The sequence below is a fragment of the Muntiacus reevesi genome, chromosome 6 (assembly GCF_963930625.1).
Source record: "Muntiacus reevesi chromosome 6, mMunRee1.1, whole genome shotgun sequence".
NCBI lineage: Eukaryota > Metazoa > Chordata > Mammalia > Artiodactyla > Cervidae > Muntiacus > Muntiacus reevesi.
This window is the reverse complement of record NC_089254.1, coordinates 62505658-62519330: the sequence shown is the minus strand read 5'-3', so window position 1 is coordinate 62519330 and position 13673 is coordinate 62505658. Positions and strand designations below refer to the sequence as shown.

General features: G+C 35.2%; 1 protein-coding gene across 1 annotated transcript in view; it reads left to right on the top strand.

The window, feature by feature from the left end:
* The window catches only part of ZNRF2 (zinc and ring finger 2), an 84411-nt gene extending 72650 nt beyond the window's left edge, over nucleotides 1-11761 (top strand). The window contains exons 3-5 of the mRNA XM_065938457.1: nucleotides 2843-2948; nucleotides 7906-7985; nucleotides 11224-11761. Coding sequence (XP_065794529.1) covers nucleotides 2843-2948; nucleotides 7906-7963 — 164 coding nt within the window. The 3' untranslated portion in view covers nucleotides 7964-7985; nucleotides 11224-11761. The remainder of the gene's footprint in view (nucleotides 1-2842; nucleotides 2949-7905; nucleotides 7986-11223) is intronic.
* Nucleotides 11762-13673: the final 1912 nt, after the last annotated feature.

Genomic DNA, 13673 nt, shown 5'->3' with positions numbered 1-13673 from the left:
AATATCTGGAAGTTCTCAGTTCACATACTGCTGAAGCCTAGCTTGAAGGATTTTGAGCATAACCTTGCTTGCGTATGAAATGAGCTAAATTGCATGGTAGTTTGAACATTCTTTGGCCTTGGAATGTAAACTGACACTTTCCCAGCCCTGTGGCCATCACTGAGTTTTCCAAATTTGCTGACATTGAATGCAGCACTTTCACAGCATCATCTTTTAGGACTTTAAATAGCTCAACTGGAATTCTACCACCTCCACTAAATTGTTTGTAGTAGTGCTTCCTAAAGGCTCACTTGCTGTCACACTCCAGTATGCCCAGCTCTAGGTGAGTGAGCACAGCATCGTGGTTATTCAGGTCATTAAGACCTCTTTTATGTCGTTCTTCTCTGTATTCTTGCCACCTCCTCTTAATCTCTTAGGTCCCTGCATCTGTTAGGGCCTTGCCGTTTCTGTCCATTGCATGAAATCATGCAGTTATCGCCAGTTTTCCTGAAGAGATCTCTAGTCTTTCCCATTCTATTATTTTCTTCTGTTTCTTTGCATTGTTCACATAAGGAGGCCTTCTTATCTCTCCTTGCTATTGTCTGAAACTCAGCATTCAGTTGGGTATATCTTTCCCTTTCTCCCTTACTTTTCACTTTTCTTCTTTCCTAAGCTGTTTGTGAAGTCTCCTCAGACAACCATTTTGCCTTCTTGCATTTCTTTTTCTTTGGGATGGTTTTGGTCACCCCCTTCTGTACAGTGTTAGAAACCTCTGTCCATAGTTCTTCAGTCACTGTCTACTGGATCTAATTCCTTGAATCTGTCTGTCACTTCCACTGTATAATCATAAGGGATTTGATGTTTGTCATATTTGAATGACAGTGGTTTTCCCACTTTCTTCAATTTAAGTCTGAATTTTGCAATAAGAAGCTCATGATCTGAGCCACGGTCAGCTCCATCTTCTTTTAACTGACTGTAAAGTGCTTTTCCGTCTTTGACTGCAAAGAACATAGTCTGATTTCAGTATTGACAAATCAGTGATGTCCATGTGTAGAATCATCTCTTCTGTTGAAGAAGGGTATTTGTTATGACCAGAGTGTTCTCTTGACAAAACTGTTAGTCTTTGCGTGGTTTCGTTTTGTCCTCCAAGACCAAACATGCCTGTTGTTCTGGATTTCTCGTGACTTAATATATTTGCATTCCAATCCCTGATGGTGAAAAGGACATCTTTTTGGGGCTGTTAGTTCCAGAAGGTGGTGTGTAGGTCTTTATAGGTGGATGTTAGTAAGCATTTTTCCCTTACCCAGTTCTACTTGCCGAAAACTTTTTCTGGTTAAACCTTTGATGTAATGTGTTAGCTTGTGAGATACGCGATAGTTAGCTAAAATTGCCTCTGTCATAGTCACTGAATTCTGAGAGCATATACCTTCTTACCAAGGCCTTTCCTTTTGCTGTGGAAGTTGCCCTGTTACCCCCTCTAGCCTAGTGGGTAAATCATCTGCTGGTACCTTCCTTTCTGCAGACCAAATAGAGCTATATTTCCTCTTAATGTGCTGTCTCAAAATGAATCACTAAAGGGGAAACTGTTTATAGAATGGATTTTTCTAAAAGGAACTATTAGGAAACTTAACTGCATTGGTCTGTGTTTAAGCATTGAGGGAGAGATTAATGCAGCTTTTCCCTTTTAGCTTGTTTGATTTTTATTTCCAAAGCAGTAATTTATCTATTTGTGATATAAATTTATATTGCATGTCCCTGCTTTTGCTTTGTGTTCTCTAAACTTACTAAGTTTCTCCATATTCTAAAGTAATGGCATGTTTTAGTTATTCCTTGTTTAAAAAGAGTCACAAAGCATACACTAATGTACTTTTAGGCAGGATCCTTTTAAAAATTAAAATTTAATGCTAAATACAATTTAAATTCTCAGTATAAAACATAAATTGAGAAAACCTTGGTGGGTTTTTTGTTTGTTTGCTTTTCTTTTTTTCAAAAGGAAATTTTGCTTTGTAAAGGGTTTCACCACAATAGTATTTGTGTTTAAAATATCCTGCAGGGCCTTTTGCAAGTGAGTCTAATTGGTGTCTGGGATTAAGAGTTGTTGAGCCCAGTGTCTGAAATCCAAAAGACCCTTTCCGAATCTACACCGAAGCTTTGATCTCCCTCGTTTTGTATGTTCTTGAATTAAGCATATTTTTTAAAGCCCTGTATTCAAGATGATTTCTTTAGCTTATGCAGTTTTGTTACTTCAGAATTTTAAAAACTGTAATAGCATTTCAATGTCTTTTCTGCCACGTTATACTCTCTATGCTTTTCTGACCTAGCTTGGTGGTGGTTTGGTCTCTCGGTTGTGTCCAGCTGTTTGTGACCCCATAGACTGCAGCCCATCAGGCTCCTCGCCTTTGTCCATGGGATTTCCCAGGCAAGAAGACTGGAGTGGGTTGCCATTTCTTTCTCCAGGGGATCTCCTGTATTGCAGGCAGTCTCCTGCTTTGCAGCCAGATTCCGTATTGACTGAACCACCAGGGAAAGACCTTTGGGCACGAGATTAATATTGGCTAGTAGGATGAATTCTAAATTACAGATAATGGGCTCACTGATAAAATTCTATAGCAAAGCTGTTTGCGAGTTGGAAGATTGTATACTGTTTGTATTAACTGTAATGCCTCAGTGAAATCTAAATGAAATCGAGAGACACTGTAAGTACAGGTAAGCATTGTTTACTGATTTATGAATAGTATTTCAAATATAGGTGGTGAATTTTATGTGCTTCTGACAAAAATATGCCAGACACCACTCTTTATAAGTTAGCATTCACATAGTTCTTTCAGTTCTATTGTCCTAAATGCATTTTCTTTTTTCTCAGAGGACGTACTGAGTAAAGATGCTGGGGAATGTGCAATATGCCTTGAAGAACTGCAGCAGGGAGATACTATAGCACGACTGCCTTGTCTATGCATATATCATAAAGGGTGAGTTTATTTTTATGTTAGCCAAATTGATATTAGACTAAAAGACCTTTCTCAAAGTTTCAAATTTTGTAGTTAGGGCTGAAAGGTTTTTCATCGAAACTCCCCCCCTCCCCAAAAAAAGGCCTTTTTTCCCCTGTTGGGAATAAAAATCTGTTTGCATCTCAAAGTCTACCATTTGTTAAGCATTTACTATGACCCAGGTATTGTCCATAGCTTCCTGAATAGGTTATCTTATGTAAGCCTTACAACAGTCTTGTACAGTTGAGGAAATAAGCTGGGGGGGCATGGTCACATGGCTAGTAATAAATGAAAGAACTGAGATTCCAGCCATGTCTCTTTGACTCCAGAGCCCATCCGGTTTCTGATAAAGTGTTTTGGTTTTAGGGCAACAAGGAAAAATTTGATTTAAGATGATTTAAAGTAAACTACAAAAAGGACAGAAAACTATAACTTGAAAAGCAATAGTGGAAATAACTTGGAATTTTATGTAAAAGCAGAGTGTGGAGGTTGGAGAAAATAGTAAATAGTACCAAAACAAAGAGGCAAAAATAAATCCAGTGTCAGTAATTATAATAAATCCAAATGGTCAAACTAACCAGGTGAAAACAAATCAAAAGATTGGAATATGCTGTTGATGAGCAGCACACTTAAACATAAAGGATACAGAACAATATGAACCTAAAGGGATAGAAGACTATATCCAGGCAAATGTTGAATAAATAAAACTGACAAAGCTAAATTAATATTGGACAAAAATTAACTTTATTGAAAAAAAGTATTACTAGTATTATATGATGGTAATAGTATATAAAACTTCATTCTTTGTGTACCAAAGAACACAGTCTCAAAGTAAAATATGTAGAATGGTCAGAAAAAATTGAGAAATCATGGTAATTGGAAATTTGAATATAGTTCTCATTGAGTCAAACAGGCATACATATAACTAGTTAAGACCTAGAAACATTGAGCAGTACAGTGAACAGATTTGATCTCATGAGTATGAATGGATGTATCTACACTCAGCAATTTAGAGAATACATTTTCTTTTCAGGGACATACAAAATACTGTAGAAATTGATCATGTACTAGGCCACATGGCAGATCTTAGTAAACCACAAAAAGCTGGTACCATACAGAAAGCTGTTCTGTTCTCTGAGCAAAGTTAGATGTCAATGACAAAAGTTAAATGATCTTCACACATACTCTTAAGTAACTTACAGATCAAAGAAGAAATCATAATGGAACTTAGAAAATATTCTGAATAATAGTGAAAACCTTTTCAGCATTTTTCTAGAGTGATCCTTGCAAGATTTGTGTTACTGTGGAAAGGAAGACTGGAAATCAATAGTCTTAAGTTTTTATCTGAATTAGAAAATTGATAGCAGGAAACGAAGGAAACAAAGATCAGAGAAGAAAAAAATTGAGGGAAAAAATTACACACTAGGTTAGAGACGAACAAAGCAATAGCAAACTGCAACAGGAATAAGATTTATTAAGAATAAATCTTACAAAAAGATATTCAAGATTTTAAAACATTACTGAAAGATATTATGGAAGGTCTAAAATAAATACAATTTTGTGGATGGGAAAACTCAATATTATAAAGATGTCACTTCACCCCAAATCTATGTAGTTAATACTATTTCAGTCAAATCTCAACTAGTTTTTTCATGTAACTTGACAAGTTGATTCTTACATGTGTATGGACAAAAGAGCAAAGGGTCAAGAATAGTCAAGACAATCATAAAGAAGTAAGTGATGCTGGGCGGTGGTGGTGGGGGTACTTATCCTATACAAATTCACTGTAAGACTCTTAATTAATGTGGTGTGGAAAAGAATATAGACAGGTAAGTGGAAAAGAATAGAGTCCATAAACACTCATGCATATAAAATGGAGATTCAGCATTGCATGGAGGTAAAGAACATGGCCAATACTCCGCGAAGAACCGACTCATTGGAAAAGACCCTGATGCTGGGAAAGATTGAAGGCAGGAGGAGAAGGGGGCGACAGAGGATGAGATGGTCGGATGGCATCACCAACTCGATGGACATGAGTTTGAGCAAGCTTCAGGAGTTGGTGATGGACAGGGAATCCTGGCGTGCTGCAGTCCGTGGGGTCGCAAAGAGTTGGAAATGACTGAGCGACTGAACTGAACTGAAAGAACATGGACTGTTAAGAGTCAAGATTCCTAAAATTTGAATCCTAGCGGCTCTGCTAATTCATTGTATCATCTTGGTCAAGTTACTTTCTCTGCCTTAATCTGTAAAATGAAGCACTGGTATTAACGTCATAGAGTTGTTCTGAGGTTTTAAATGAGTTATTTTTAGAAAGTACTGGCAAATAATAGATGGCTATATAAGTGATTGTTAAACCAATTTTTCCGTTTATTCATGTTAACTAAAGGTGGTATTACAGTATAGTAAAGATAATAAGGAATAAACTGTTCATTGAGTGGCACTGAAATCAGTTAGTTATTGACATGAAAAAATAATTGAATATTTTACTTTTGAAATAAGAGTTAATTCTAGATTAACTGCCTATGGAAACTAAAGTCTAAAGTATTGGAAAGAATATAGAGAGATGTTCTTAACCTCATAGCAAGGAATTTTGGGGGCTAAGATAACCTCTCCATAAAAAGTTAAAAGAAAAGTTGAAGAATTTGACTACATTAAAATTTAAGTTTTTTCTGCATCATGATACTATGAAAAATTTAAAAACTAGATGTCAGAATGTTTTCAGTACATATAACAAAGGTTCGATATATAAAACATGGAAGCAGTACTATATGTTATTTTGGAATACATACACACAGTTTTAGAGTACAGGAGAGTGATTTCCTGCTGGATCTTGGGAGGGAAATATAATATTTTAAATGGGTTCAAAGCAGTTTATCTAAGAAGAGGAGATTTTAAATGCTTTCTTTGTCGAGATGAACTGAAATCACATGGTTATAAAATAGGAAGTGCCCATTTTAGATCACAGAATTGTACATTAAGATGTACTGAGAATTGTTAATGCATCTGGCGTATTTTGTTCAGTTTTCAGTATTTTGTTGTTAAGAGGCATTCTGGTAAACCAGAAATGTGTCAAACAGCAAGTTGAAAACAGTGTCGTAAGTCAAATTGGGCATGTTTATTTAGACAGCAAAAGTCTTAATGGCAACAGAAATTATTTTAAAATATTTATTTGTAAGAATAGCATGTGGATGGGATCTTTTACCTTCTTTCCTTTTAAATTTATCTATTAGTTTTACCTATCAAACCAACCTGTGAGGATGGATAACTATTAATTTTGTCCTTCAGCGTATTAGTCAAGCCGTCTAACTTTGTGGCATATGTTAATTTGCGCTGTTAACTGAGAATGTTCAACACTTTAAAAGCAAATCTCCTTGGGTAATTTTCTAGCTGTTGGGCAAGTTACTTATCCTTCTTAAGGCCTTGAGTTTATCGTTAGAACTTTCTGCATGAACTTTCTATTCTATGTCTGTTTTATCTAGTAGAATAGCCACTAGCCATGTGGTTGTTGAGCACTTGAAATGTGGCTAGTGCGACTAAGCAAGTGGACTTTTCTTTAATTTTGATGAATTTAAATAGTCATATGTTGGTGGGAATGCAAACTAGTACAGCCGCAATGGAGAACAGTGTGGAGATTTCTTAAAAAACTGGAAATAGAACTGCCACATGACCCAGCAATCCCACTTCTGGGCATACACACTGAGGAAACCAGCTCTGAAAGAGACACGTCCTCCCCAATGTTCATCGCAGCACTGTTTATAATAGCCAGGACATGGAAGCAACCTAGATGCCCATCAGCAGATGAATGGATAAGGAAGTTATAGTACATATACACCATGAATATTACTCAGCCGTTAAAAATAATTCATTTGAATCAGTTCTAATGAGATGGATGAAACCGGAGCCCATTATACAGAGAGAAGTAAACCAGAAAGATAAAGACCAATACAGTATACTAACGCATATATATGGAATTTAGAAAGATGGTAATGATAAACCTATATGCAAAACAGAAAAAGAGACACAGATGTACAGAGCAGAATTTTGGACTCTGTGGGAGAAGGCGAGGGTGGGATGTTTCGAGAGAACAGCATCGAAACATGTATATTATCTAGGGTGAAACAGATCACCAGCCCAGGCTGGATGCATGAGACAAGTGCTCGGGCCTGGTTCACTGGGAAGACTCAGAGGAATCGGGTGGAGAGGGAGGTGGGAGAGGGGATCGGGACGGGGAATACTTGTAAATCCATGGCTGATTCATGTCAATGTATGACAAAAACCACTACAATGTTGTAAAGTAATTAGCCTCCAACTAATAAAAGTAAATGAAAAAAAAAATAGCCATATGTGGCTCGTGACTTACTACATTGAACAGTGCAGATCTATAATGATAATTATATATGCACCCTAATATTTAACTTCCTGTAAACTCTTAAGATAGTTTATAAATGGATGATGGTATATCTATTTGTATCTGTACATGTATTGTTGGAAGAAAGGGATAGAATTAAGTTTTCAATACTCCCATATAAATATAGTCTTTTAAAATGTGATATAGTATTGTCAAGAATTAAAGTTTAAAAGCTTGATCTGTGGTTGACATTTGCATAAATTTGAACAACTATTTTGAAGACAAATATCTGTCCAGATTTGGCCTTTAACTTTGAATATTGGTCAAGTGGTAGTTCTTTAGGTTCTCTTGTGGTGGTGGTTCTGTTTAAACCTTAAAGTACATTATAGCATAATTTTGCAAAGATTTATTTCCTTCTTAGAATAATGAGAATGTAATAAAAATATCCTTTTATTTATATATGCCAAAATCATTAAAAATATCGAATTCTTTTTCTGTAGGGATATTAATGTCAAGAAGTAAGCATTTTTATTATAACTATTATATAGATAATTAAACATGTTTCAATTTTTCTGTTTTTTACTTTTCTAGCTGCATAGATGAATGGTTTGAAGTAAATAGATCTTGCCCTGAGCACCCTTCAGATTAAGCATCAGCCTCCTGTCTTATAGGTAATTTTCCCTTTTTTTTAAATTGCTTTTTAAACTGTTACCTGAGTCATCCATTCTAAACCACCGTTTTTATTCATTGATTTAGTCACTGAGGGGTGTGTGTGTTCCAGGCATTGTATTAGGCTGCTGTATAGAAAATTCACATAAAAACTTACAAAGAAATAAATTTTCTTGATTTCCTGAAGAGAATCATGTATTAAGTAAACTCTACAATTTTGGTACTTTAAGGCACTTTAACTTATTTTAGTTTAATGCTTTCAAAAACCCCATGAACTACTATCCTGACCCCATTTTACCGATGAGAAACCCGAGAGTCAGAGTAATGAAGTTCCCTGACGTTAAGAAGCATGTTGTCCCAACAATCCACAATTATGTAGTTAGTAACAGAATCAAATTCCACACTCTTCCTCTAACTTCCCAGGTATGTTTTTTAGGTAATGCAATACATTATACAGTTCTTCAGTCATAATAATTAGTTAACATTTATATTGCATTGTTATATTAAAAAACAGAGACATTACTTTGCCAATAGAGGTCCGTCTAGTCAAGGCTATGGTTTTTCCAGTGGTCCTGTATGGATGTGACAGTTGGACTATAAAGAAAGCTGAGCACTGAAGAATTGATGCTTTTGAACTGTAGTGTTGGAGAAGACTTTTGAGAGTCCCTTGGACTGCAAGGAGATCCAACCAGTCCATCCTCAAGGAGGATCAGTCGTGGGTGTTCATTGGAGGGACTGATGTAGAAGCTGAAACTCCAGTACTTTGGCCACCTGATGGGGAGAACTGACTTATTTGAAAAGACCCTGATGCTGGGAAAGATTGAGGGCAGGCGGAGAAGGGGGCGACAGAGGATGAGATGGTTGGATAGCATCACTGACACAACGGACATGGGTTTGGGTGGACTCGGGGAGTTGGTGATGGACAGGGAGGCCTGGTGTGCTGCGGTTCATGGGGTCGCAAAGAGTCAGACATGACTGAGCAACTGAATTGATAATGTACCAGGCATTGGTCTAAGCATTTTACATCTGTTAATAACTCATCTAATTGTTGTAACAATTCTTTGAGCTCAGTACTCTTAACTACTCCCATAATGCAGATGAGGAGACTAAGTTTTAGAGAGGGTAAGAAACTTGACCTGTCAGGGTCACATGGCTAGTTCCTTAGTAGAGCTGGTAATTGAACCCAAAGATTGTGTTCTTTGCTATTTTGCTGTTATTAGTGAGAACATTTTCCTCAGAAAGCTGTTTTTATAGTCATTCATTCAATTTTATCTTTCATTTGTGTATCCTATCTACACAGTAGACAGAAAAAAAGAATTTTTAAACCAAATACAGAATTTGTTTTGCACTGTTGACGTAGCTTATTCATGATTCTACTTTTTCTGAAAATGTGCATTGAATGAAAACCTCAAAACCTCACTTGTGTATTGCTTTTTTTTTTATTTTCCATGAAGTGAATTGAATGACATCATTTAGCTTTGAAATAAGTTAATTGCTAACTTCTTCCGTTTCAAAAGCTTTTTATTTGTGTCACTTCAAAATGATATAAAGGTATAAAGTGTTGTGTTTTACATGAAGGCAGAATATTTTAGCCAATCTTGAAATTGTTTGGGAAGGAGTTTCTGCCTCTGTGTTCAGAGACTAAAGGTAGTCACAGAACAGTCTTTTCTGAATGTGATCACGGGCAGGAAACTAGAGCAGATAGTATCCTAAGTTCTAGTCTTGTGCTGTCCCCCTGACTTCCTTTTATTTCAATAACTCCTGGTCTTAAATATGAAATGTTGTGATAATAAACACATTCAAGTAATTCTGTTGTTCTTAATGAGGATCACTTAATAGCAACAGATTAGAATATTAACAAAGGAGATTTGAGGTAACTTAGTAACAACTATTGCAGCTGGAATAAGAGCTGCAGCTTTGAGACCTCTGTATAATTAATGACAGTAGGGTTACACATGTGAACTATGAAGTCCTGGCTAAAGTATCAGCTTTTGAACCTTTTTACTATGAGATAATTCAGATCATACCTTGACACATTTGAAGTATGAGTTGGAATTAGATTACTTTGTAAGAGAAGGGGATGGGAGTGATATTTTGAGGATGAATGCATGTATGCTTTTATCTCACTTTGTTAAAGGGATTTTGAAGAGGAAGATGCTTTGGAATGTCTTCAGTGTCACATTACATCTGGGTCACTAAAGTAAAGCTATGGCTAAAATTATAAAAGCTTTTTAAGAGAAGTACTAACACCAATGCTAGTAGAATGAAATTTCGTGTTTTATGGACCAAAGCAATATGTCTAAGTCTTTCACCCATAAATAAAATTTGTCTTTTTAGTCAATAAACTTTTTTGTGTGTAAGTGGAATTTTATGATAAAAAGTCTGTTATTACCTAGTATAATCAGCTAAATCTTTCTTTTCGTGTCACAGCGAGCTTATGGGATGTGTGGCAACATGGCATCTCTTCTTATGGGCAACATCATGTGTGTTGGTTTTAAACAGCATTTCAGTTTCCTTACCTTGTGTATCAGTGTTATCTTCTATCTTCTTTAGTTCTTTTTTTTTTTTTTTTCCAATGTGGAACCTGAGTTTGGATGTGAATCAGTGGAATCTGTCTCTATGGGTCTTTTCAAATGATGAGTCATTTCTAAGAATGTATAGACATGGGATTCCTCAACTCACATTTTGTCTTTGTTCTGACTGCCTTTGTCAAATGATGAATCCTCCTATCTCTAACTGTCCTAGATTAAAAGTGTATGGGTTTGAAGAGGATTCGGTGTTGTTAAAACTTTTTTTTAAGGCAACATGTACCGATACTCTTCAGCATATGAATTTAGTAGTCAGTCTAAAATACAGACACATGAATATCTAAGGTCTTGATTAGTTAGGAGATGATTTACTACTTTTAACTTGAGATTTTGGGTTACTTGGAAAGGGATTAATGAATTATGTATATGTGTATGTGTTTGTACTTTCTCTACTCTGTTGTAGTCTTTATTGTGGAAGGGGAAAGACTGTTTCTGGGTTTGTTTTTTTGTAACAATTTTAAGCTTTAATTTGTCCTTTGGTGTCCTTGATTTGTTCTTTTGCAGAACACAGGTTTTTATCAGCTTTTTAAAATGCTAAGTGTATGAGAATTTACAGTCTAAAGAAATTTTCATGGGGAAATAGGTGTTTAATTTTGATTTGTGTTACTATTATGGACCATTGCTTAAGCTGAATGTATCTGCTTTTACACAGGTTTCCTTGACTTCAAGATGCTTGAAAAACCAAGAGGATACGATCTGTCTCTGGAAAAACAAAAACAAAAATGCAGGCACACTCAGCCAGATATCTTAAGTTCTGTGAGACTCAGTAATGCAGAGATGGACAATCATATAGGAGAAAAAAATCCTGCTGAAGAGAGGACAATTGCCACAGAACTCAGTGTACCAAACATGCATATAAAGGACACGCAGGGATTTTGAAAATGCTGCACATCCCTTAGTAGTCATCTACATAGGTAATACTGATGAACATTTTGTATTCAGACGCCAAAGTTAACTGATTTAAAAGTTGATTTACTTTTTATTAAGTTCTCTAGGGCTGCACAACTACTTGTGTTTGATTTGTTTTGGTTTTTAGTTTGGGGACCCTTTATTTTCCCAACATGATGTTCCTGCATTCATCAGTTCTTAAATTGAAGACCACGTAATTTACTTCTTAAAAATTAAAGTCTTGAATGTGAAACCAAGAAATGTAATCAAGCAGTAAAACATTCTCTGAATGTAGACCATGATCTCAAGTTCTTCGATTTTTTTTTTTCTCCCCCAAGAGTAGAAAATAGGCTTCTACATAGGAAAGCTACAGTATGTTACTATTGTAAATTAAAGGTTTAACATTATCAGAATGCAGTCCAAAGAATAAAAGAATCAAGTTACATATAATATTCTAATTAATTAAATCTAGGATTATTTACTGAATTGCAATTTATTAAATATGTTACTTCCTTTTTAAATAAAACTGCTCAACAGGTAATCAGCAATGAATCATCTTGCAGCTATGCAACTTAAAAAAAAATAATTACCAATTTTAAGTGCTGCCAGCTATAATAACTTTGTTTTAACGGGTATTTTTATTTGTTCTCTTCATGTAATGTGCTTTGCATCTCCAGGCAGTTTTCCTACATTTAGGTAAAATGTTTAGCAGGTTGTAATACTTTAATAACTTATGAAAAGGGTAAAACAAAATTTTCTTGAGTGGAACTTGGAATAATTTGAGGGACATTTTTATATACTTTTAAAAATCAGAATTTAATTGGGATGCCAGATTTATAGCAATTTGCATCTTTAGTTTTCCAGATAGTCTGGAGTTTAGCATTTGATAAATGATTTTTTAAAGCAGACATAAAGATTTTGTTAATTTATAATTTATTAATGTGTTATTACTATAATTAAAATGTTAGAGTTTTAAATTCAGTCTTGTATAGAAAGAAATGTATTAAGCAAAATTATGTGAATAAATATTCCCACAAAATACATCTGAATGGTTAAAAAATACTGGAAGAGAGCTATCAGGGCTGCAACAATGAATGTCTTTTTTTTTTTTTTTTTTAGTATCAAAAATACCTATTCATAAATTTCATGTTTTCAACATAGGGAAAATGTTATCAGAGAACAATTTAAGCAGTGCACTTTACTCGGAATAATTAAGAGTTACACAGTACTGTTTCCTTATTTTAAGCTTTCTTTAATGTATTTAAGTATTTGCTTTTTTTTTTTTTTAACTGCTGCTCTTCTTATCCTTCTCAATTTTTTTCCCTTGTTCTGTTGCTTCTGTTTCATATTTTTTTAAAAAGGGCATGTACAGGAGCAACTGCTGCTACCCAGAAAAACTTGTGTATTATAAAAAATGTTAAAAAAGAGTTGCTATTTGTGTGATTCTAGAGCAGATAACATTTTCCCTAAAGTTATGCTGTGAAATGCCTTTTGTTATGGTGCAGTTGATTAAGGAATCCTAAACCTCCATTGTGACAAGCTGATGGCACAGCTTCATAGGTGCTTTTTTAACCAGTTGTGGAAAATATGCTTTCCTCAAGGAAAATATTCTTAAATTTTTTGTTATCATGAAATCTTAATGTGAATGGCTTTTAGTTCACATTTTCAGGTTTGTAGGCTCTCTCTCCCTCTCTTGCTCTCGCGTGCATGCTCTCTCTCACACACACACACTCTCTCTCTTACACAGACACACACACACAGACACAGACACACACACACACACACACACACACACACACACACACACACACACACACACACACACACACACACACACACACACACACACACACACACACACAGAAAAACCTCTTAGAATGTTTTATGGTAAGAATTACTTTGTAGTCCATTCTTAAAGGATAAGATTTACTATAGCTGTGGTAGTTAGCTATTGATATTTTCTTGGAAGTTGATTTTCTGATATAATTTACTCATTGACTTTTAAAGTTTATTGGCCTAAATTCCCTTTTCCTTCTTTATCCAGTACCATACTCTCACAATCTTATTCACTTAGCCTTTGTTTGTCATAAGGTTCTGTGCTGCAGCTCCTACAATAGAAGCTCCTGTGGTTTAAAAGAAAGTACATTGTTTGCCAGTGTCAAGTGCTACTTGATTATTTGTTTAGAGCAGTATTTACTTATTAATAAATTTGTT